This window comes from Phyllobates terribilis, unplaced genomic scaffold (assembly GCF_046119375.1).
Source record: "Phyllobates terribilis strain yellow unplaced genomic scaffold, ASM4611937v1 Scaffold_11__3_contigs__length_659146591, whole genome shotgun sequence".
In the NCBI taxonomy this organism is placed as follows: domain Eukaryota; kingdom Metazoa; phylum Chordata; class Amphibia; order Anura; family Dendrobatidae; genus Phyllobates; species Phyllobates terribilis.
The window spans coordinates 342,828,527-342,852,321 of NW_027362771.1; the positions used below are offsets into that span (position 1 = coordinate 342,828,527).

General features: G+C 41.0%; 1 protein-coding gene across 2 annotated transcripts in view; it reads right to left on the reverse strand.

The window, feature by feature from the left end:
- Positions 1–23,795, reverse strand: part of LMAN1L (lectin, mannose binding 1 like) — a 100,404-nt gene that overhangs the window by 13,663 nt on the left and 62,946 nt on the right. Inside the window, exons 10-12 of one of the 2 annotated variants that reach the window (XM_073650788.1) lie at positions 23,597–23,664; positions 16,232–16,373; positions 6,978–7,099 (exon numbers count right to left, since the gene is read on the reverse strand). In XM_073650788.1, the coding sequence (XP_073506889.1) occupies positions 6,978–7,099; positions 16,232–16,373; positions 23,597–23,664 (332 nt within the window). The remainder of the gene's footprint in view (positions 1–6,977; positions 7,100–16,231; positions 16,374–23,596; positions 23,665–23,795) is intronic. The other variant, XM_073650789.1, reaches the window with a different exon arrangement.

The following is a 23,795-nucleotide window of genomic DNA, read 5'->3' on the forward strand; positions in this document are numbered from 1 at the left end:
AGATTGCATTGTTATGTTACAAAAAACAACAACACACTTCTTACCTGCACATTTAAAGTAGTAAAATAAAAACACCCTGCAGAAAACTCTCCATAGTAATTCAGTACAAGGCCCTATGCATGAGGCAGCTTTCTGGGTCCAGCCTGCCTTGTCCTTATGTAGCAGATATTCGGACAATGAACATTTGTTTGGCTGAGATTACATAATCAAAACACACATTTGTATGTTGAGATCATTCTGTTATGCCGTCTGTTCTCGCTAAACTCATAGTCGAGATTATTTTCAGCAATTAAAAAACTAAAATATTATTAGAGAGAGAAGAAGAGAATAAAGAGCACAGTTGTTATCTTGGTTACAGATTTTAGAAACAAAATTGCATTCACAAATGAAGGACATTATGGCAGATGATAAATAGTCTTTTTTTATCATAAATGTCAATGAGCAACTTGTTATACATGAGAACCATAGACAGAAAAAATACCCAATAAAAATTAACTTTTAATAATTATCCTTAAAAGTGTAATCTATAGTACAAGTGAGAAAAAACTACACATATATCTCAAAAACAGGATACCATGTAAGGAGAATATAATATGAAATTAGCAATTAATTCAGACAAACTTACCCTGGATAGCACCTAATAAGATTGCTCTCCCTACCTAACAGCGGAGTGTTTTTCACCCTAAGGTTCAGATGGTGTCCCCGCTCCTCGGAGGCTGTCCCTCTCCTTTCCCTAGGTATCCCTACACAGTCAAAAGATGCCACACACATACATATAAATGGACCAATTGTAGACTATTCATGTCATAATTGACATGCTCAATATAAAAAATTACAACAATACCATATCAGTGGGGAGTGGGCAAAAATAGATATAGTTGCACAAAAAGAAGGTTTTTGATTTACAGTAGCCCACTAATATAAATAGATAGACATGTGTACCAGTCTGATACTGAACGTACTCCGAAGGATACCCCTAGACTGTCTAGTAGATCTAGGGGGCAAGGAAGGAGAGGGTTTGGTAGAAGATGGCAAAATCAAGGTTATTCAGGCCAGGGTCCATCTTTCTCCACATCACCATCTATGGGATTATCCTCTACTTCAACTCCCTCTTTGTTAGAGAACAGGGAAGCACGCTACCATTTGCGGGAAAGAATGGTGAATTACAATCGTTAGCCAATAAGATAATACCACATCGATTACATGCAGGTAATGATAGGAATGTGATAAATTTGTCCTCACACACTCTTACAGAGACTGAACGAAGGGTCTTAGGGACAGGACTGTCCTTTGTACCAACGACTCGCTTTGACCCTTTTTCGTGGGTTAAAGATATTCACCTATTCTTGAGGAAGTTGAGATGGAGAAAGTTTTTTGCACTCAATGACAAAAATAAATGTTTACAATTGGGCATCTCAATGGAGGATCTCCAGGATGTTCATCTCTTAGCTGAACTTGAAAACGAGGGCACTCGTGGATTGGGAGAGGGCCCTTTCTCGGATTTAAAACCTAAAAGAAGTAAAATGCCACCTGTAGGAGATATTGGTAGTATAGATATATTTTCGTCGTTAGTCACGGAGGAAATCAGGAGAATAAATCCAAGGGCACATAGGGTGAACCCCAATTTTACATTTGATGAACGGAGAGCATTACAGGATTTGAGTGGTGACACTTCCCTTATCATAAAACCCTCCGATAAGGGAGGGAACATAGTGCTTCTAGATTGTGATCAATATGTTTCTATGTGTATGAATATTCTTTCAGATACTATGACATATCAGGTATTACAGGGTGATCCTACATCTGCTTTTATGAGGACCTTATCTGACATTCTGCAACAAGCTAGACAAAATAATCTGATTTCATTGAGTGAACTGAATTTTCTGCTTCCAAAATTTCCTGTGATTGCAACTTTTTATGCCCTTCCTAAGGTTCATAAGGGCTATCCACCATTGAAAGGGAGGCCAATAGTTTCAGGTGTGGATGCATTGAGTCAAAACTCAAGCATCTATCTTGATCAGATGCTTAGATCTTTTGTTACAGCTCTCCCATCCTATCTGAGAGACACAACAGATTTATTAACAAAATTGGATGACATTACAGTTGATCCTGGTACTATTTTGGTTTCCATAGACGTGGAGGCATTGTATTCTAGTATCCACCATACGGCTGGTCTGATGGCAGTGGAGTCCTTTTTGAAAACAAGGGGAAACCACTTGATCCCACACAACGAATTCATTCTTCGGTTGCTTGATTATGTTCTTACGCATAATTTTTTTCTTTTTCATGGGAGATTCTACCACCAGCTTAGGGGCACAGCGATGGGGAGCCCCTGTGCCCCCACTTATGCTAATTTGCTCCTTGGCTGGTGGGAGGACAACATAGTCTTTGGGGACGAGGATGTCGTCGGGGGCCCCCACATTCAATTTTGGGGCCGATACATTGACGACATCCTCGTCCTCTGGACTGGAGATGAGGAGTCCTTCATTGGGTTCATACAGCGCCTCAATGAAAATGATTTGGGCCTTAAATTTACTTATGAGATAGGAGGTAAAAAGATTGCCTTTTTGGATGTTATAATATCAATTGATGAATCTGGCTCATTGAGATCATCTATCTTTAGAAAACCATCAGCAGCAAATAGCCTATTAAAATGGGATAGTTATCATCCGGTTCCTTTGAAACAAGGGATCCCTAAAGGCCAGTTCTTAAGATTAAGGAGAAATTGCTCCTCTACCTCTGACTATTTTCATAAGGCTAGGGACCTTAAGGACCGTTTTTCTGATCGGGACTATCCAACAAGGGTGATCAATAGAGCATTTAATCATGCCTTTAAACAGGATAGATCTAAATTACTGGTGTCTCACTCCAGGCCCGAACAGACCTCCCTTACTAGGCTAATTGGAACATATGATGATCAACATCCTAGGATTATGACAATCCTGAGAAAATATTGGGGTATCTTGAGGACAGATCCGGATGTTTCCAAATGGATTGCAGACTATCCCTCTGTCACCTTTAGGAGAGGCAGATCTGTCAAAGATCACCTAGTACATAGTCACTTTGTGCCCCCCAAGAAGGAGGGGACCTGGTTGGATAGGAGCTCTACTGGTACTTTTAGATGTGGACAGTGCACTTATTGTCGTTATGTCTCCATCTCAGATATATTTGTGAGCTCTGTAACTGGACGCACCTATAGGAACAAACATTTTGCTAATTGTAAAACAATAGGTGTCGTCTATGTATGTACGTGCACTTGCCCAAAAAGATTATGTGGGAAAAACCAGAAGACAATTTAAAGTACGTATTGGTGAACACTTAGGTGACATCCGAAACAAGCGAGATACTCCTCTAGCGAAACACGTCAATACACACCATGGAGGTGATTTAAATTCTATTACATTTCGTTCTATTGAAGTGGTGAGTCCCTCAGTGCGACAGGGGGACTGGGATAAAAGAATTCTGCAGCGGGAGTCCAGATGGATTTTCTGGCTCGAATCTCTGAATCCCGGGGGCATTAATGAACAGTTAAGCTTTTCTAGCTTTGTATAGCCTTACTGTTGTTTCAATTAGCCTTACGGATAAAAATCCTGATCAGCCTTTTTTATATATCTACAGATAGTCCCGGTGTGTGTATTCACCATACTGGTGGACTGTAATACTGTCTTAGTTACTCACACATAAGTGGATAATATGCTACCTATTCCCCCCCCTTTTCTTTGGGGATGGATGCACATCTTTTTAATTATGGTGGAATAGTCAGCTCATCTTGTGATTTTCCGGGTCTATTGTTTTGTGGTAGTGATTGTCTCTTGCATGTTCCCGTTGAACTGAGAGTAGCGGTATCCTCCATGCAGATAGTGAAACGCAGTCTGCGTTCCACCTGGTGGTTCCAGGAAGTGACGTAAAAAGCGGGAGGATACGTACTTTGCTTACGCATTCTTCGTACGATCCCTTAGCTAATACCCTGGGCTACGCAATCGGAAATGACGTATTACGTTGGGACCGGAAGTGATGTTTAACACGGTGGTACGCTAGTTTCTTAAAGCTTGCGTCTCGTAGTCAGGGTAACGCTGGGATTGATCACAGGTGAAATTAATCTCGTGGCACATGGCATTCCACAGATATATAGGGATGAATCCCACCATTGAACATGCGGTTGGACTCCGGTATACAAGGAGCTATTATGCGGGCATCTATTATGGCTCATCTCCTCTAATATTTCTTGTCCCCTGATGAGCCCCACATTGAGGAGGGGGTGAAACGCGTAGGGACGAAGGGACTAATCCTAAGGAATAACTTTACTGCTGATGATTTTACACCAGTCTGAGGGACCTTGAAAATTGATGCCTGGAGTGCTGTTACTATTTTGGGGAGTTCTGAATTGTGGATTGACTATATTCAGTTATGTATATATAAAAAAGGACATCTAATGGACACCACTCAAGGCACTGTGTGAATCTCGGATGGACTAGAGATTAAGATAAGTGTATTACTATTTCTTATTTGGTCTGACTAGTACACATTTTTACCTATTCCAGTGGGTTGGGACAAAGGGATTAATTATAACCTTATTTGCGGATGACTTTACACCAGTCTGAGGAATCTTATAATATTGATGTCTGGAATATTGCTATTATAGCTTTGGGAAATTTTGTATTGTGGATTGACTACATTTAGTCATTGTACTAAAGGCCAACTAATTGATATCATTTATGGCATTGCTTGAATCCTAGTTTGATTGGGGATGAAAATATTCTTAATATTTTTTTCGGACTTGCTCTGACTGGTACACATGTCTATCTATTTATATTAGTGGGCTACTGTAAATCAAAAACCTTCTATTTGTGCAACTATATCTATTTTTGCCCACTCCCCACTGATATGGTATTGTTGTAATTTTTTATATTGAGCATGTCAATTATGACATGAATAGTCTACAATTGGTCCATTTATATGTATGTGTGTGGCATCTTTTGACTGTGTAGGGATACCTAGGGAAAGGAGAGGGACAGCCTCCGAGGAGCGGGGACACCATCTGAACCTTAGGGTGAAAAACACTCCGCTGTTAGGTAGGGAGAGCAATCTTATTAGGTGCTATCCAGGGTAAGTTTGTCTGAATTAATTGCTAATTTCATATTATATTCTCCTTACATGGTATCCTGTTTTTGAGATATATGTGTAGTTTTTTCTCACTTGTACTATAGAGTACACTTTTAAGGATAATTATTAAAAGTTAATTTTTATTGGGTATTTTTTCTGTCTATGGTTCTCTGGTAAATATATATACCCTATTACCAATTTAGTTTGGTGAATATTTTTCTGGTTTTTCTCAACTTGTTATACATGTCAAACTCTGGCCTGCAGGGTGATTATATTTGGCCCGCGATGTCCCCCCCCCATTATACTGTATGGAGCACTATGTGGTGCCCATTATTCTGCTTGGAGGACTATGTGGGGCCCATTATACTATATGGAGGACTATGTGGTGCCCATTATTCTGCTTGGAGGACTACGTGGGGCCATTATACTGTATGGAGCACTATGTGGGGCCATGATACTGTATGGAGGACTATGTGGAGCCATTATACTGTATGGAGGACTGTATGGGGCCCATTATACTGTATGTAGGACTATGTGAGGCCCAATATACTGTATGGAGGATTATGCAGGGCCCATTGTACTGTATGGAGCACTATGTGAGGCCCATTATACTATATGGAGCACTATGTGGGGCCCATAATACTGTATTGAGGACTATGTGAGGCCCATTATACTTTATGGAGCGCTATGTGGGGCCCATTATACTGTATGGAGCACTATGTGGGGCCCATTATACTGTATGGAGCACTATGTGGGGCCCATTATACTGTATGGAGCACTATGTGGGCCTATTATACTGTATGGAGCACTATGTGGGACCATTATACTGTATGGAGCACTATGTGGGGCCCATTATACTGTATGGAGCACTATGTGGGGCCCATTATACTGTATGGAGCACTATGTGGGCTCATTATACTGTATGGATCACTGTGGGACCATTATAATGTATGGAGGACTATGTGGGGCCCATTATACTGTATGGAGGACTATGTGGGACCCATTATACTATATGGAGGACTATGTAGGGCCCATTATTCTGTATGGAGGACTATGTGGGGCCATTATACTGTATGGATGACTATGTAGGGCCTATTATAGTGTATGGGGGACTATGTAGGGCCCATTGTACTGTATAGGGGACTATGTAGGGCCCATTGTACTGTATGGAGGACTATTTGGGACCCATTATACTGTATGGAGGACTATGTGGGGCCAGTATACTGTATGGATGACTATGTGGGGCCAGTATACTGTATGGATGACTATGTAGGGCCTATTATACTGTATGGGGGACTATGTAGGGCCCATTGTACTGTATGGAGGACTATGTGGGACCCATTATACTATTTGGAGCACTATGTGGGGCCCATTATTCTGTATGGAGGATTATGTGGGGCTCATTGTACTGTATATAGGGCTCCTAATAGATATCAACTTTGGCCCGTGACTTTGTCCAAGTTTTTTATTTTGGCCATCTCTGAATTTGCGTTTAACATCCCTGTTCTAGATAGAAGGGAGAGGAGAAGAGTGGAGCTCTGCCTGTAGCTCCTCCCTCTTATTTACATAGAATCTCATCAGTACCAGCTGTCATCTCTTATCTCAGTAATGGGGAGGTCGGTCTTCACTGAATACAGATTTTACTAATGTATGCAGTTTGTATTGTAAAATCTGGTGACAGATAAGTTTTAAATTGAAAGTGGGCACCCTCCTTAAGCTATCCATTATTTACTTCAGATACTATGAAAGATATAAGGCTGTGGGCATCCCTATGAAATTCTTGTTTAAGACTGTCCATATAATAAAAAGGAAGAAGGAATTGGAGGTGTCAAATTAAAAAAAGAGGCTACTTATAATTAAAAAAAATCCCTCACCTGTAGAACATGAAAGCCACTGTGCACACACTCTGAAGAAAGAGAAAAGTCAGGAAAACTCCACTGGACAAACAGAAAGAGTGAGCATTGCTTGAGGGACATGATGATCCATGTGGACTTGCCTACAAAAAATAAACAAAAGAAACCTTTTGGTCTCCACAGAATACAAATTGCTAATTTGGGGTTTCTAAAATAATCAGGACCAATAAATGAATATTATGTTCCCTCTAGGGGTCGCACACATTAGCGTATAATATGGAGGTGTACAATGTGAGAAAACATCATATTGCACTCTGACCAATGTTATACAATGTTAATAGGCTGGGAAAGTCTATGGATATATTGGCCCCTTCCCAGACTAATAAGACAAGCCCTCAGTCTCCCCAGAAATGGCGCATCCATTAGATTTGCCAATTCTGGAGCTTAGCCTCAGCTCTTCCAGATTGCCCTGGTGCGGTGGCAACTGAGGTAATGGTTTTGGGGTTGATGTCAGCTGTGTAATGTCTGCTGACATAAAGCCCAGGGGTTAGTAATGGAGAGGTGTCTTGTCAGACACCCCCATTACTAACCCCATAGTCAAAATAAATAATGACACACACATACAAAAGTCCTTTAATTGTAAAAAGCACTCCCCAACAATTACCCTCTTTAACCCATTAGCAAAAAAAAAATCCACAGGGCCCCTGAAGTCCATAATATGGAGGTCGCACAATGGTCCCCTACTCTGCTACATCCAGAGGCTGTGATGAATCATAAATTTGCTCAATGCAGGATTCACTAAAGCATCTCAGACAGATGTCCGTCCAGCCTCTGTTTGAAGACTTCCATTGAAGAACTCACCACCTCTCGTGGCAGCCTGTTCCACTCATCGATCACCCTCACTGTCAAAGTTTTTTATAATATCTAATCAGTATCTTCTCCCTTTCAGTTTCATTCCATGGCTTCTTGTGTTTCCATGTGCACATGAGTATAAGGATGATCCCTCTTCACTGTGACACCCCATTTGTAGACAACTATTAAGTTTCCTCTTAGCCTTCTTTTTTGCAAGCTAAACATTCCCAGATCCTTTGACCGTTCCTCGTAGGACATACTTTGCAGTCCGCACACTATCCTTGTAGCTCCTCTCTGAACTTGCTCCAGTTTTTCAATGTCTTTTTTTTTTTAAATGTGGTGCCCAGAACTGAACATAGTATTCCAGATGAGGCCTGACCAAGCAGGAGTAGAGGCGGAAAATTACTTCACGTGATCTAGACTGTATGCTTCTCTTAATACATCGCAGAACTGTGTTTGCCTTTTTTGCTGCCACATCACACTGTTGACTCATGTGCAGTCTGTGATCTATTAATATACCCAAGTCTTTTTCACACGTGCTGTTGCTTACTTCTATTCCTTCCAATTTTGTAGATTTATTTTTTGTTTTTCTTGCCCAGATGGAGAATCTTGCATTTCTCCCTGTTAAATACCATTCTATTAGTCGCTGCCCATTGTTCAAGCTTTTCTAGATCCTTCTGAATCCTTTCTCTGTTTTCTCTAGTGTTAGCTATTCATCCTAGTTTTGAATCGTCTGCAAATTTGATTTGTTTACCTTCTGTTCCCTTATATAGATCATTAATAAAAATGTTGAACAACACTGGGACTAAGACAGAGCCTTGTGGTACCCCACTTGAAACACTCTTCCAATTGGATGTGAAACCATTTATTTCCACTCTTTGAGTACGATCACTGAGCCAGTTATGAATCCACATAACCGTAGCCTTATCAATCCCATACTTGATCATTTTTTTCAATAAGGATAGTATGAGATACTTTATCAAATGCTTTGCTGAAATTGAGATATATTATGTCTAAGTAATTCCAACATAGAAGTAAATTAGATTAGTTTGGCATGACTTGTTTACTACAAACCCATGCTGGCTCTGGTTAATTACTGTATTCTGTTTAATAATTAGTTCAAAGATCTTTCCTGGTATAGAAGTAAGGCTCATTGGCCTATAATTTCCTGGCTCTATCTTCTTTCCATTTTTGAAGATAGGAATAACATTTGCCCTTCTCCAATCTTCTAGAACTTCTTCTGTTCTCCAGGATTTTTCAAAGATTCTGGCTAGTGGTTCTACAATTTCCTCTGCTATCTCTTTCAGTACCCTAGGATTTAATTTGACTAGACCAGGAGAATTAAATTCAATTAAATTACAGTATTTTTTGGACTATAAGACGCACTTTTTTCCTCCAAATTTTGGGAGGAAAATGGGGGTTCGAATGAAGGTTTACCGGGGGTTTCGGTAGTGGTGGAACAGAGTCCTTTCCTCAGGAAGCCGGTGGCGGCAGAAGTGTGGTGCTGCTGTGGGTCCGGTGTCGACATTGACCAGAGCGGAGTGCATCATAGCTTTCCCGGTGACCATGTTCCTGAAGCCGTGGGCCGTCGGAGGCTGCGCGTGCTTAGATTGGGATCTCGGCCCAGCCGAGATGTCAATCTGAACATGCACCACTTCCGAGGGCCATTTGTCTGAAGCCCACGGATTTTTCCAAGCCCACGGCTTCAGGAAAAAGGCCACCGGATGTGGTGCATGAACAAATTGAGATCTTTGCTGGGTCAAGACCCCAATCTGCGCACACGCCTCCAGAGGTGGCTCACGGCTTCAGGAAAATGGCCGCCGAGAAAGCAATGATGCACTCCCCTCTGCTCACCGCCAATACCGGGCCTGCAGCATCGCCACACTTCTGCCACCACCGGCTTCCTGAGGAAGGAACCTTGCTCCACGCAGCGCATTCTGCTCTGCTTCACCGCGGACACCGGGCCCGCAGCATCGCACCACTGGGACACCCCGTTCTCCTACTCAGGGCCTGCAGCAGTGCCCCAATTCGGCTGCCGCTGGGTTCGTGAGGAAAGGTTCATGCCTCCTATGATCCTGCTCCACTGCAGCCCCCAGGTAAGATACCTTAAATTCGGACTATAAGACAGACCCCCATCTTATAACAATCTTTTTTTTCCTACTTTCCACCCCAAAATTTGGGGTGAGTCTTATGGTTCAGTGCATCTTATAGTCCAAAAAATACAGTATTTAAGTGTTCCCTCACCAACTCTTTGTTTATAGATAGTGTGGATTATTTTATTCCTTTGATAGCACCGTGAAGATCAGTTGATGTTACAATTGGTTTCTTAGAGAACATAGATACAAAATATGAATTTAAAGGTTTGGCCTTCTCAACGTCATTATTGACCACTTCCCCCTTTTCATTGTGTAAAAATCCTATGGCATCTTTGACTTTTCTTTTGCTTTTGAGATACCCCCAAAATCCTTTTTTATTGCTTCTGGTCTCCCTTGCAAGCTTCACTTCATTACTGGCTTTAGCTCTTGCCAACGCTTGCCCTGCATTCCTTTCAAACAGCATTATATTCTTCTTTAGATACACCCCTCTCTTTCCATTTAATATACAGTACAGACCAAAAGTTTGGACACACCTTCTCATTTAAAGATTTTTCTGTATTTTCATGACTATGAAAATTGTACATTCACACTGAAGGCATCAAAACTATGAATTAACACATGTGGAATTATATACTTAACAAAAAAGTGTGAAACAAATGAAAATATGTCTTATATTCTAGGTTCTTCAAAGTAGCCACCTTTTGCTTTGATGACTGCTTTGCACACTCTTGGCATTCTCTTGATGAACTTCAAGAGGTAGTCACCGGAAATGGTCTTCCAACAATCTTGAAGGAGTTCCCAGAGATGCTAAGCACTTGTTGGCCCTTTTGCCTTCACTCTGCGGTCCAGCTCACCCCAAACCATCTCGATTGGGTTCAGGTCTGGTGACTGTGGAGGCTAGGTCATCTGGCGTAGCACCCCATCACTCTCCTTCTTGGTCAAATAGCCCTTACACAGCCTGGAGGTGTTTGGGGTCATTGTCCTGTTGAAAAATAAATGATGGTCCAACTAAATACAAACTGGATGGAATAGAATGCCCCTGCAAGATGCTGTGGTAGCCATGCTGGTTCAGTATACCTTCAATTTTGAATAAATCCCCAACAGTGTCACTAGCAAAGCACCCCCACACCATCACACCTCCTCCTCAATGCTTCACGGTGGGAACCCGGCATGTAGAGTCCATCCGTTCACTTTTTCTGCGTCGCACAAAGACACGGTGGTTGGAACCAAAGATCTCAAATTTGGACTTATCAGACCAAAGCACAGATTTCCACTGGTCTAATGTCCATTCCTTGTGTTCTTTAGCCCAAACTTGTCTCTTCTGCTTGTTGCCTGTCCTTAGCAGTGGTTTCCTAGCAGCTATTTTACCATGAAGGCCTGTTGCACAAAGTCTCCTCTTAACAGTTGTTGAAGAGATGTGTCTGCTGCTAGAACTCTGTGGCATTGACCTGGTCTCTAATCTGAGCTGCTGTTAACCTGCGATTTCTGAGGCTGGTGACTCGGATAAACTTATCCTCAGAAGCAGAGGTGACTCTTCCTTTCCAGGGGCGGTCCTCATGTGAGCCAGTTTCTTTGTAGCGCTTGATGGTTTTTGCAACTGCACTTGGGGACACTTTCAAAGTTTTCCCAATTTTTCAGACTGACTGACCTTCATTTCTTAAAGTAATGATGGCCACTTGTTTTTCTTTACTTAGCTGCTTTTTTCTTGACATAATACAAATTCTAACAGTCTATTCAGTAGGACTATCAGCTGTGTATCCACCAGACTTCCGCACAACACAACTGATGATCCCAACCCCATTTATAAGGCAAGAAATCCCACTTATTAAACCTGACAGGGCACACCTGTGAAGTGAAAACCATTTCCGGTGACTACCTCTTGAAGCTCACCAAGAGAATGCCAAGAGTGTGCAAAGCAGTCATCAAAGCAAAAGGTGGCTACTTTGAAGAACCTAGAATATAAGACATATTTTCAGTTGTTTCACACTTTTTTTTGTTAAGTATATAATTCCACATGTGTTAATTCATAGTTTTGATGCCTTCAGTGTGAATGTACAATTTTCATAGTCATGAAAATACAGAAATATCTTTAAATGAGAAGGTGCGTCCAAACTTTTGGTCTGTATTGTACATTTATTTTTTCCTTTTTAACAAGTGTTTAAGTTCTGTATTCATACATACCATCCTGGTCTCTTTAAATGCTTCCAATTATTCCTTCTTTTCGGGAATGCAACTGATTGTGCAGAGAGAATTTCATTTAGCAAAATCTCCCGTCCTTCTGGAACATTTCTGTCCTTTAGAACATCCAGCCATTGGACCTTTTCTACCCTCTTTCTGAGTGCATTTAAATCTGCCTTTCTCAAGTCCAACATTAAAGTCTGAGTCCTCACAGGTCTTCCTCCTCTTGTAATCCAAAATTCGAGGACAGCATGATCGCTGCCTCCTAAATTCCCAGCCACCTTTACTTCCTCAAACTTTTCCTCCCTGTGGGTAAGAATTAGGTCCAAGAGGACAGATCCAATTGTTCTCTCTTCTAAGTTTTAAAACATAAAGTTGTCAGTGAAAGAAGATAAGAATTTTCTGGACCCATTACTTTTGCTTGAGAGAGATTCCCAACAAATATCTGGATAGTTAAAATCTCCCATGATCACTATGTCATACTTTTTGAAAACAGACATCAGTAACAGGCCATTTGCTACACATAGGATAAGGCAGCAGCATGCAGCCACTAAACACAAGAGAGGGAAAAACAAGAGAGGTGAAATGGTTTGGCACTATCAATGAAAATGGAAGGAGATCAGATGCCGCTTCTCACACAGTCAAAGCCGTAGTATATAGTGGTGCTCTGCTTAAAGTTCAACGAATGTAAAGAACAGATGATATATAATGCTATAAAGAGTTAAGCGGCTCTCACCATATGTATTAAAATGTATGCGTTTATTGAAGCCCATTAAAACATACAGGCAGTATGGGAGCTTGCAGTGTGCAGTAAGAGAATGTCTATTTTGCATGTTAATACACTTCTATGGGCCTGACTACAGTATGACGTAGGCACAATTCCTTTAAAGGGAACCTGTCACTACGAAAATGAAGTCCAATCTGCAGGCACTATGTTATAGAGCAGGGGGAGCAGAGCAGATTGATATATAGTTTTGTGAGAAAAGATTCAGTGTTTTCATCATTTGCATCTCTGCTCTTTCTGGGATTTTCAGTCCAGTGGGTGGTCCTATCAATGACTGACGGCTTTCTCTCTGGGCACACTTATACAAGCAAAGCTGTCAATCACTGATAGGACCGCCCACTGGACCAAAAATTTTCTTGGAAAGCTCAACGAGTTAAATGATTAAAACACGTTATACTGAATATTTTCCTACAAAACTATATATCAATCCGGCACACCTCCCCCTGCTCTATAACATGGTGCCTGCAGATTGGACTGGATTTTCATGGTGACAGGTTCCCTTTAAGCTCACTATAATTAGTAATCTCATAGTAAGTAACTAATAAACAGACTATATCATATAATTGTAAACAAAGTAGAAAAAAATGCAGAAAAGAGAAACATGAATTAATATAAAGAGATATTTGTATAAAATCACAATAAAACAGATAACTCATTCTTATAATTTAATTACAATGGGCCTTGCGCAATGGAATTAATAATCCAGCTTTGGCATAGAAACTTGTGATATTCTCCTCTTTCAGGTAAGTTAACTACTTTAAGTCCTAGAGAAGAAGACCGCTGCCCTTCCAAATGGAGGCAGTCAGTCACGCTGAGAAAAATCCATTGCCTTTAGACCTAGAGGACTTATCTATCACATCCCATGGCCACCAGGGTGGGGCCAGTTGGGGTCAGCTTAAAAGATGATCTTCTCTTTTCTTGGGGTACTGAAGGGTTTCCCTTGAGAGTGAGGCCCATGCCCCAAAGAGAACTGATGAATGAGATGAAACTGATGTGTCCTCATTTACTGTAAGGGTGTCTGGGCTTGGACTGGGATCTTACCCAGCTTGCCCAGAAATTTTGAAAGTATGGAAAGCATTCCACATCTTAAGCCACAGAATTTGATGGTTAGACACCAAATTGATTGAGGTCTGTGCAGAGCAGCCAGCGGCTTGCAAAGAAGCCTAGCCAACATGCCTGTCGATCTGGTCGGCCATGCCCACCAATTCATCAGTTCGGGCCTCTTAAAGAATATTTTTCTGTCAGTGAAGGCTGGGCACATGGCCGAGCCTGCTGCTTCAAAGGTGTACTTTGCAAAAGGACTTGACATGTCTGTTCATAGGACCTTTTAGAGATGCGATCTCAGAATGGAAGGGTCGTGGTTCTCAATAGCTGAGAGATCGGCGACCAGGTCACCACAAGTTCAGCTGGGAAATGATACAATATCAGAATGCGCTTCCATCTGTGAAAGCATTTGTCTGGGTGCTCCTTGTTTAGTACCCCAACAAACTCCTTATGGATGGAGAAACATTTAGATGCACAGCTGACTCTCTTGAAGAACCCCCGTCTCTGCGGAAGGAGAGAGATCAGCCTTGGTAAACCTTTAAAGATTGGCTCACTGTCTAAACAAGACTGTCAACCATCTATCTTCGCTTGACTGTCTGGTCAGAGTCCAAATCTGACCTCTGCAGAAACTGGGCCTTAGGGAATGGGTAGTCAGATAGAGAATGGATCTATGGAGTTGCGAAGACACAGGGAGACATGAAAAATTAACTCAGCCAAGGCCGCTTAGTCTGCTTATGCAATCTACCATGTTGGTGCAGGGTAGCTGATGGGTCTCATTCACTCTGAGTAGTAGCTAGAGTACCAGAGGTGGGAGCGAAGATAGGCAGAAGTTCCACGATGGCAACCTACAGTTCATTCTTGGGAGGAGGTGCTCTCTACGTGGGCTTTGGGGAACTCCTGAGGCAGCGTCGACTGAGGAAGCGAGTTATCATCTCTAAGTTCAGACATGATAGGAGATAGAGAAGGCATCGGGTTTCCTCGAGGCTAAGTCAGAGGCCCCCTCCTCTTCTCCTTATATACTGCCCCTATTGTACAAACCTTCAGCAGATTTGGTTTCCAGCATCATCTGTATGCTGATAACACCCAACTATACACACCTCTTCATCTGACATCACCCCCACTTTAATACAAAATACCAAAGATTGTCTGTCTGCTGTTTCTAACATCATGTCCTCCCTCTATCTGAAACTGAATCTCTCCAAAACTGAACTCCTTGTGTTTCCTTCCTCTACTACCCTATCTATGCCAAACTTTGCAATTTCCTTTGGTGGTGCAACCATAACTCCCAAGCAGCAAGCGCACTGTCTTGCGGTCATATTTGACACAGAACTTTCATTTATTCACTATATTCAATCACACACTCACTCGTGTCACCTGCACCTTAAAAACATCTCCAGAATCAGACCTTTTCTCACCTTTGAAACTGCAAAAACTGTTACTGTTGCTCTTACTCATTTTCGTCTGGACTACTGCAACTCTCTTCTGATCGGTCTCCTTCTAGTCAAACTTTCTTCTCTCCAATCCATCCTGAATGCAGCAGCCATGGTCGTATTTCTGTCCAGCCGCTTCACCAATGCCTCTACCCTGTGCCAGTCACTGCACTGGTTACCCATTTGCTACAGAATACAATACAAACTCATCTTTCTCACCCACAAAGCTCTCCACAGTTCTGCACCACACTATATCTCATCCCTCATTTTTGTCTGTCACCCTACACGTGCCCTCTGTTCTGCAACTGACCTAAGAATAACATCCTCCATAATCTGAACCTCGCATGTCCGTCTCCAAGACTTCTCTCGTGCTGTGTCAGTTTTCTGGAATGCACTGCCCCAAACGATCCGACCAATATCTAGCCCCCATGTTTTTAAGTGTGCTTTAAAAACACATCTGTTTACACAGGCCTATCACCTCAACTCACTAACCTAACTCTTCCTTGTTCCCTTCATCTAAACGTTAATCATAATGTGCTCCTTCCTATTAATCTGTCTGCACATCCTCCATGCACCAAATAGCAAACGTTAACTGTACCTAGACAGATCCTGGCTGGTGACCGGATCATGCAGCTTCACACAAAAACCCTTATTTATTATAATGATGGCTGTACCGTACATAACAAGAACGTTCTACCTATTGTGCCCCCCTATTTCATTATAGATTGTATCTTGCGAGCAGGACCCTCACTACTCCTGTAACTGCTGAACTATGTGTTACATTGTATTGTTTTTATTGTCTGTACATGTCCCCGCATAACTGTAAAGTGCTGCGGAGTATGTTGGCTCACAAAAGTATAGTATCAGCATTATTTACAACAGAAGTCTTACCGGACTTTTCACAAGGCTCTGCAGGCTTTTCCTAATATTGCGGAAATCGTCCTTTACCTCACTGACATTCTTTGAACTATGAGGGGTGCTGTCTGACCCCTTAGATGAAGATAGGTCTTTGGCCATTTTTTTTATGTCGTTTCTGCAAATATAGTACAGATCGTATTAATATTTGTAGCATTAAAATAATATGGAACATGGATAGTATAGAATATGCACAAGTGAATGTTTCACGACTGTATCCTTTAGTAGTAATAATGATACTTGTAAGGACTATTGCGACTTTTCATTTGTCTAGTGCTGTGAATGTTAAGGGCTTTCCTTATAATCAACTTGCCAAACTAACAATGGTCTATATTGTATTTTTTTTATTTTTTTTTAACATAAGAATGCATTAAATGTAAATAGGTGTATTGGAGAAACACCAGACATAATTTGCAATGTTTTCAGTCAGTTAAAACTAAGGAATTGCGACCTGCAATTTCCTGGTATTAAGATGGGAATTATTGTTTGTAGTTCATTAATGACTGAAATTGCACAGAATGAGTGAATAATAGGAAAGCCTGTGTAACTTATAATGTTCCACAAGGTCAACACTAAAGTCATTTTTCAATTCACTTGTGATTCTCCCCCAAGCCCTGATGTGTAGATTCATTAGTAAGAATTATTTCTACAAAACAAACCATAGATCTGATTACACACATCTAGGAGTCATTGAGGCCTGTGGGTCAAATAATGCCCAGATACTTGGAAAGGGCAATCCAGTATATGCCAAGAAAACGCTAGGGGAAAAGTCAGCGACCCAAGCATTACTATGTCAAAACAGATTATACAGATATTGCCACCAAAGCATTATTAAATGACTAACATTGTTTTTTCTTCGGGCTTACGGAACCCATGTAGATTACATTTTCATATATAATTGGGTGTCTACATTCATACATATTGTTCTGTTCTTTAAATGAACCATAGGATACTGTGCTGCAAGCAGAAGCGAGCCAGAAGGCAGAACACTATGATAATTGTGTATTACAAGTAACTACAATAAATACTAATTTATGCAACATGCAGAAGAGACGCAGAATGTTACCCAGCAAACTGAATGGTGTCTATGTAATGAACGGTATTTAACAACAGGAACTTTTAGCTGATGGCCCTAGAGTCAAAAGTTCTAATAGTTAAAGGGTACGTGTCATCAGAAAATTAAATCACCACTTCAGTGGTGTTCAGCAATGATATATAGAATATCCAGAAGATAGTTGCAAACCATATATGGTTTGATGGTAAATAAATGTCAGCCCTTGCTGGGCTTTGTGCAGCACCGACATTTCTCTACAGACGGCAGTCTTGCAGCACTCGGGACCCCCAGAATCCTGTAAGTGCTGGGATTCCAGTGCAAAGCAATAGTTCTGTCATATTTTCTGTCATAAAGACCCCCTCAAAATGACTTCAAATGTGATGTGGTCCCTAAAAAAATGGTTTTGTAAATTTTGTTGGAAAAATGAGAAATCGCTGGTCATCTTTTAACTCTTATAGCTCCCTAATAAAAAAAAATTTTGGTTCCAAAATTGTGCTGATATAAAGTAGACATGTGGGAAATGTTATTTATTAACTATTTTGGTGACATATCTCTCTTATTTAAGGGCATAAAAATTCAAATTTTGAAAATTGCAAAATTTTCACCAAATTTCCATTTTTTTCACAAATAAACGCAAGTGATATCGAATAAATTTTACCACTAGCATGAACTACAATATGTCACGAAAAAACAGTCTCAGAATCAGGGGAATCCGTTGAAGCGTTCCAGAGTAATTACCTCATAAAGTGACAGTGGTCAGAATTGTAAAAATTGGCCCGGTCATTAACTTGCAAACCACCCTCAGGGGTAAAGGGGTTAAGCGTGCATAAAAGCGCGGTTGACCACAGTTTTATGGACTTCTGAAAATAAGGACACCACTGAACAAGGAGCCAGACGGAGTCCAGAGTAACTCTGCTGCCTCATTATAGTGAATGGATCCCTCGGGAGTTTCATCTGAATTACATCATGCGGCGTCTTAGAAGGAAACCTCGATGTAAGTGTGAAAGTAGGATTTATATTTTATCTATCTTGACTTTATTTTGGATATTCTTTCCTGCTTTACAAGATGGAAGTTGAGCCAGTATGTGTTTTTTGTGATAAGTGTGTCCCTTAGGAATTTCTTTGTCTTAGAGACTTAGAGAAAACATAGGAAAGTGGAAGAAACAAAACTAAGTGAGAGACACAACTAGACTCTTCTGATGGGTGTAGACAGAATTAACTTTAGCCAATTAGATGTATTTATGCTAATGCCTGCACATATTTAGAGATAAGCTGAGCCAATTATATTGCTACAATGAATGTCCAAGAAATGTCTATATATATGAGTGACTGATGATGTAATAAAGAGAGATCTGCCCTCATGCTTAATGTATTAGCGTGGCTCTTCTGTGCACATATTTGGATTTTACATTTTAATTTGGAACAGGCACAACATCTCAAATTATGTGGCGATGAAAAAACCTGGCACAACGAACAGGGACCTGCTGGTTTAAAGGACCACTTCATCCAAATGTTTTGCTGGTGCCTAGGCAGACAGATAAATCAGAAAAGCTGCAGCAAAAGGTAAGAAGCTTTATTCTTACACCACCTGAATTTGTCCTTCTCTCTTGGTTCTGGTGTGTTTTGGGTATGTGTGTCCGCAGACTATTCAATATGTTCATTGTAAGTGGGCCTATTATTGTTAGACAAAGAACACTAAGAAGACCTTGTGTACTGTGTTGAATTCCTGTGTTGTATGTTTTATGGGGTGTGTGGATTTGGTATTTCACTGGTCATCAGTACTTGGGGTTGGATTGTAGCAATTAGTTGATTGTACCCAGTGGAGCCGGTGGTGATTGTCGGCAGCAGCCTCTTGTATTGCTAAAGAAACCTATCTGGTTCCGGCTCCTAAACGTAGGGGCTGATGGTAGTCATCTGATTATATATGTCAGGCATGGAGTGACAGTGTAGCAAACCATAGTGAGTGTGGTAAGAGTCCCCACTGGTTTTCCTCTCTAGTTCAGTATTCCTGCTTTGAAAGAAACAGAAGATGGGCAATCTGTTCGTTAAGGGTCAGATTGAGCATGGTAGAGGTGCTGTTAAAATTGGTGAAGCAGAAAAGAAAAGAAATTTGTGCAGAAAATACATAGGTTTTGTTCAGTGTCTGATTGTCCACTGGGTGGCAGATTTAATGAGTGTTTCTAGAAAGTGTATTGAAGGAACAGAGATGTTTAAATTATCCTGGCTTATTAATCCAGGCTGAGATATGGTGGAAAAGCTCTAAATCTGTAACTAGAGGCAAGTTGAAGGAAGAAAACATGGTGATAAGTTTTTGTATGTATAAATATATAATAAATATGGCGTTGATCTCCCTGCCGCTCCCAGTTTGACTCTACCCCCTTACAATGTCCCTGAAGAATGGACATGTTGTGTATGTAGGAATCAGAATCTAAATTGGGTGGAGACCTGTAATGTATGTGGTGCCCCCTGTTGGCACATAGGAATTATTAAACCTCCTACTCCTAAGACAGGATTGTACCCTTTTTATCACCCCACGATCGATGGCATGCTATAAACATACAGAGACCGGTCAAGACAGTGTTGCCCCCCCCCGGCCAGTGCCCCAAGTACTACGCCCCCATAAGTCTCAGCCATGTCCCCAATGAATATCATGCGACTAACGCCCCTTCAGGCCCTGCTCTTCCCTCCAGCTCCTCCCCTGACAACCCAAATGGATGCAGCAGTTATACATGTCTTTTGCTGCCATCTGAGACTCACTAGGACAATTACTCAGTCAAGGTGGACAACTCACCCCAACCCCTGCTTCTCACCCACAGCTTTCGCCCAGATTACTACCACCAGACCTCACACCCAAGTCTAGGGGACCCGACACTGTACAGCCCCTGGAGGGTGTGTGGTGTCCCTTAAATCCTAGTGATACGCTGGCCATGATGAGTAGAATGCCAGACCCTGAAATGTTTCCCATTCCATTTGTTAGAGAGGTAGAGAAAATTAGAAAAGCCCTCTCCTGTTGTTGGCAGGATTTAGAGGACCTGGTGTCAAAGACAAGGAGATTCCTTCTACCCCTTTGTGGCGGGGGCAATAGGATATGGTGTTTCCCTCCATGAAACCATAAAAGCAGAACCGATGCCCCCATACATGTTCGCTCAGGAAGCCGAACTCCGTGCCCTAGAAGAAGCCTGCAGACGTGCTGAAGACCAAACTGCCACCATGTTTTCACAACTATGGACCTATATGGGGAGCTCAATCTTTACTCCAAGAAATGTCTAATGTCCAAGAAATATCTTTATATATGAGTGACTGATGATGTAATAAAGAGAGATCTGCCCTGATGCTCAATGTATCAGCATGAGTCTTCTGTGCACGTATTTGGATTTTACATTTTAATTTGGAACAGGAATAATGTCTCAGAATGTCCCACATTATGTGGCGACAACATAAGTGCTCAGCCTAGAGTACAGGGTAAATGTGATCCAAAGTGTTATGTAAAATGTTTCCAATAAAAGCTTCAACTCAATCCACAAAAAAAACAAATCCCCACTCAGGCCATCATCTGTTAATGAAAATATAGGGGGCTTTCACGTTACTGGTAGCACAGAGGCTCTGGAAAAGCGCAATGGCTTCTCTCCCCCCAAAAGAAATTCAGTGAATTCTGCGCACCCAAATCCAAATGACCCCCTCCCTTCTGAGCCCCAGTGTGCCTAAACCACATATAGAGTCCACATGTTTGGCATTTCTGTTGCGATGAGAGCCCACCTAATTTACGGGGTGTGTGTCTCCAGAAGCATGAGATGGGCACAATATACAGGCACTACAATGGCAGATTTGCAGTTTTCAATAAGCAAAATCTGGAAAACACCCATGGAGTCAAATCGTTGCTACACCTGTATTTAAATTCCCAGAGGGATGTCATTTCCAAAATGGGGTCAACTTGAGGGGGGATTCGGTCTTCTAGCACTTAGGGGCTCTGTATATGGAATCTTCAAATTATTCTACTAAGATTTGTTCTCCAAGAGTCAAATAGCACTCTGTCCCTCCAGAGTCTCGCCGTGTGGCTAAGCAGTACTGTACAGCCACATATGGGTTATGGTCATGTTCAGCTGAAATTGTGTGACAAATTTTTGTGCCATTTTTAACCATTTCCCCTTGAGAAAATGTAAAATCCGGGACTAAAACTATTTTTTTGTGGTAAAAATGTAAGTAGTCTTTCTTTAGTGCCCAATGGTATAAAATTCTGTGACTCAACTGTGGTGTCAATATGATCACTGCACCCCTAGATGAATTAAGTGAGAGGTGTAGTTTGTAAAATGAGTTCACTTATGGGGGTTTTCTGCTGTTCTGGGACCTAAAGGGCTCTGGCAATGTGACATGGAACCCGCAAACTATAACAGCAAAATCTGGACTCCAATATGGCGCTTCTTCCCTTCTGAGCTTTGCACTGTGCCTCAAAAGTGGTTTTTGACCACTTCTGGGTTATTGGCGCACTCAGGAGAAATTTTATAACAAATTGTAATGTTCGTTTTCTCCTATTACCCTTTTTGAAAACTACAAACTTGGGGCCAAAGCAACATTTTAGTGGAAAAAATGGTAATATTTCATTTACTCAGCCCAATGTTATACAATTCTGTGAATAGCCTGAGGGTTAAAAATACTCATTACTCTCCTAGATGAATTCCCCGAGAGGTGTTGTTCTAAAATGAGGTCACTTGTGGGGGTTTCTGCTGGTTTGTCATGACAGGAGTTCTTCAAATATAACATGGCGTCAGCAACCAATTCCAGACAAAATGGCATCCCTAGTTTTCTACCACTTGTGGTGTATCCGTGTACTAAGGAGAAATTGTACAGCAAATTGTATGGTCCATTTTTTCCTGTTACCATTGTGAAAATAATTTTTTTTGTGTTGGAATAATGTGATTTTTTTATTTTCATGACTAAAATTCTGCAAATGTGACATGGTGTCCGCTAATGATTCTAGCCAACATTGCGTCAAATTGTGCTCCTTCTCTTCTGAGCCCTGCCATGCCCCCAACCAGTAGATTTCTACCACATATGGGGTATCCAGAGAAATTTCACAACAAATTTATTGGTCCGTTTTCTTCTGTTTCCTTTGTGAAAATGAAAAGCAACATTTTTATGGGAAAAGGTAACATTTTCATTTTTCCTTCCATATTTCTTAAATTCCTGTGAAGCACCTAAGGGGTTAATAAACTTCTGAAATGTGGTTTTGAGCACGTGGAGGGGTGCAGTTTTAAAATGATGCTTATGTAAAGTAGACATGTGGTAAATGTTATTAACTATTTTGTGTGATATAACTATAAAGGTGTAAAAATGAAAAGTTTGAAAATCGCTAAATTTTCAAGATTTTTGCCAAAATTCCAATATTTTCATAAATAAAAGCAAAAAAATATTGACCTAAATTTACCACTAACTTGAAGTACAATATATCACGAAAAAACAATCTCAGAATCAGTGGGATCCGTTGAAGCGTTCCAGAGTTATTACCACATAAAGTGACGCTGTTCAGAATTGTAAAATTTGGCCTGGTCAGGAAGATGGAAACAGGCTTAGGTAGTGAAAGGGTTAAGGTAGGTGGGATCCACAACTATCAGACATTTAGAGCAAACCCTGTAGATATGCCAGTTACAGGAATACACCTTTAAAGGCTTTCCCAACCATCACAGACAGGTTTATTTTTTTTCTAGAATGAAAAATCACCTTTGCATTACAATTTGTTGCAAATATCCCCGATCCCCGACCCCCGACCCCCCATAACCACCTGAATGGATGTTGGCGGCAGTGGGAAACACACGCAGTAGAAGACTCATGGTAGAATTAGACGGAGCTTAGCTGGATTCATTTTAGATGCAATAAAGAAATGAAACGTTGCTAATTTTTCAAAATTTTCGCCAAATTTACGATATTTTCACAAATAAACGCAAGTCATATTGAACAAATTTTACCATTATCATGAAGTACAATATGTCACGAAAAAACAGTCTCAGAATCAGGGGGATCCATTAGTGACCTCATAAAGTGACAGTGGTCACAATTGTAAAAATTGGCCCGGTAAAGAAGGTCAAAACAGGCTCTGTCGCAAAAGGGTAAAAAACATTACTGCTTATCTGAAGGCGTTAAAGCGACATTCACTCATGATTCATCAATGTTATTACAAGGTGATGAGTGATAATATGACGCCCAAAATCCAACTTGATCCCTCTGTAATCATACTCTAATTCAGAATATAGGTTCTAAAAATGGTATAACCTGTCCGAGGTGACATTACTCACTTGAGATCCTTTATCATGGAGAGAAGATCTGGCATACCATTCATGACGGTTTCAAGACTATTGTGCACCTGCGAAATAATGAGAGGAACCTTGTATCACTTTATAGCCAATATAATACATTGAAAAGGTTTATGTTTATAGACTATATTTTAGGTACTACAAACCTATTTTTGCCACCGTAATCTAACATGAACATATC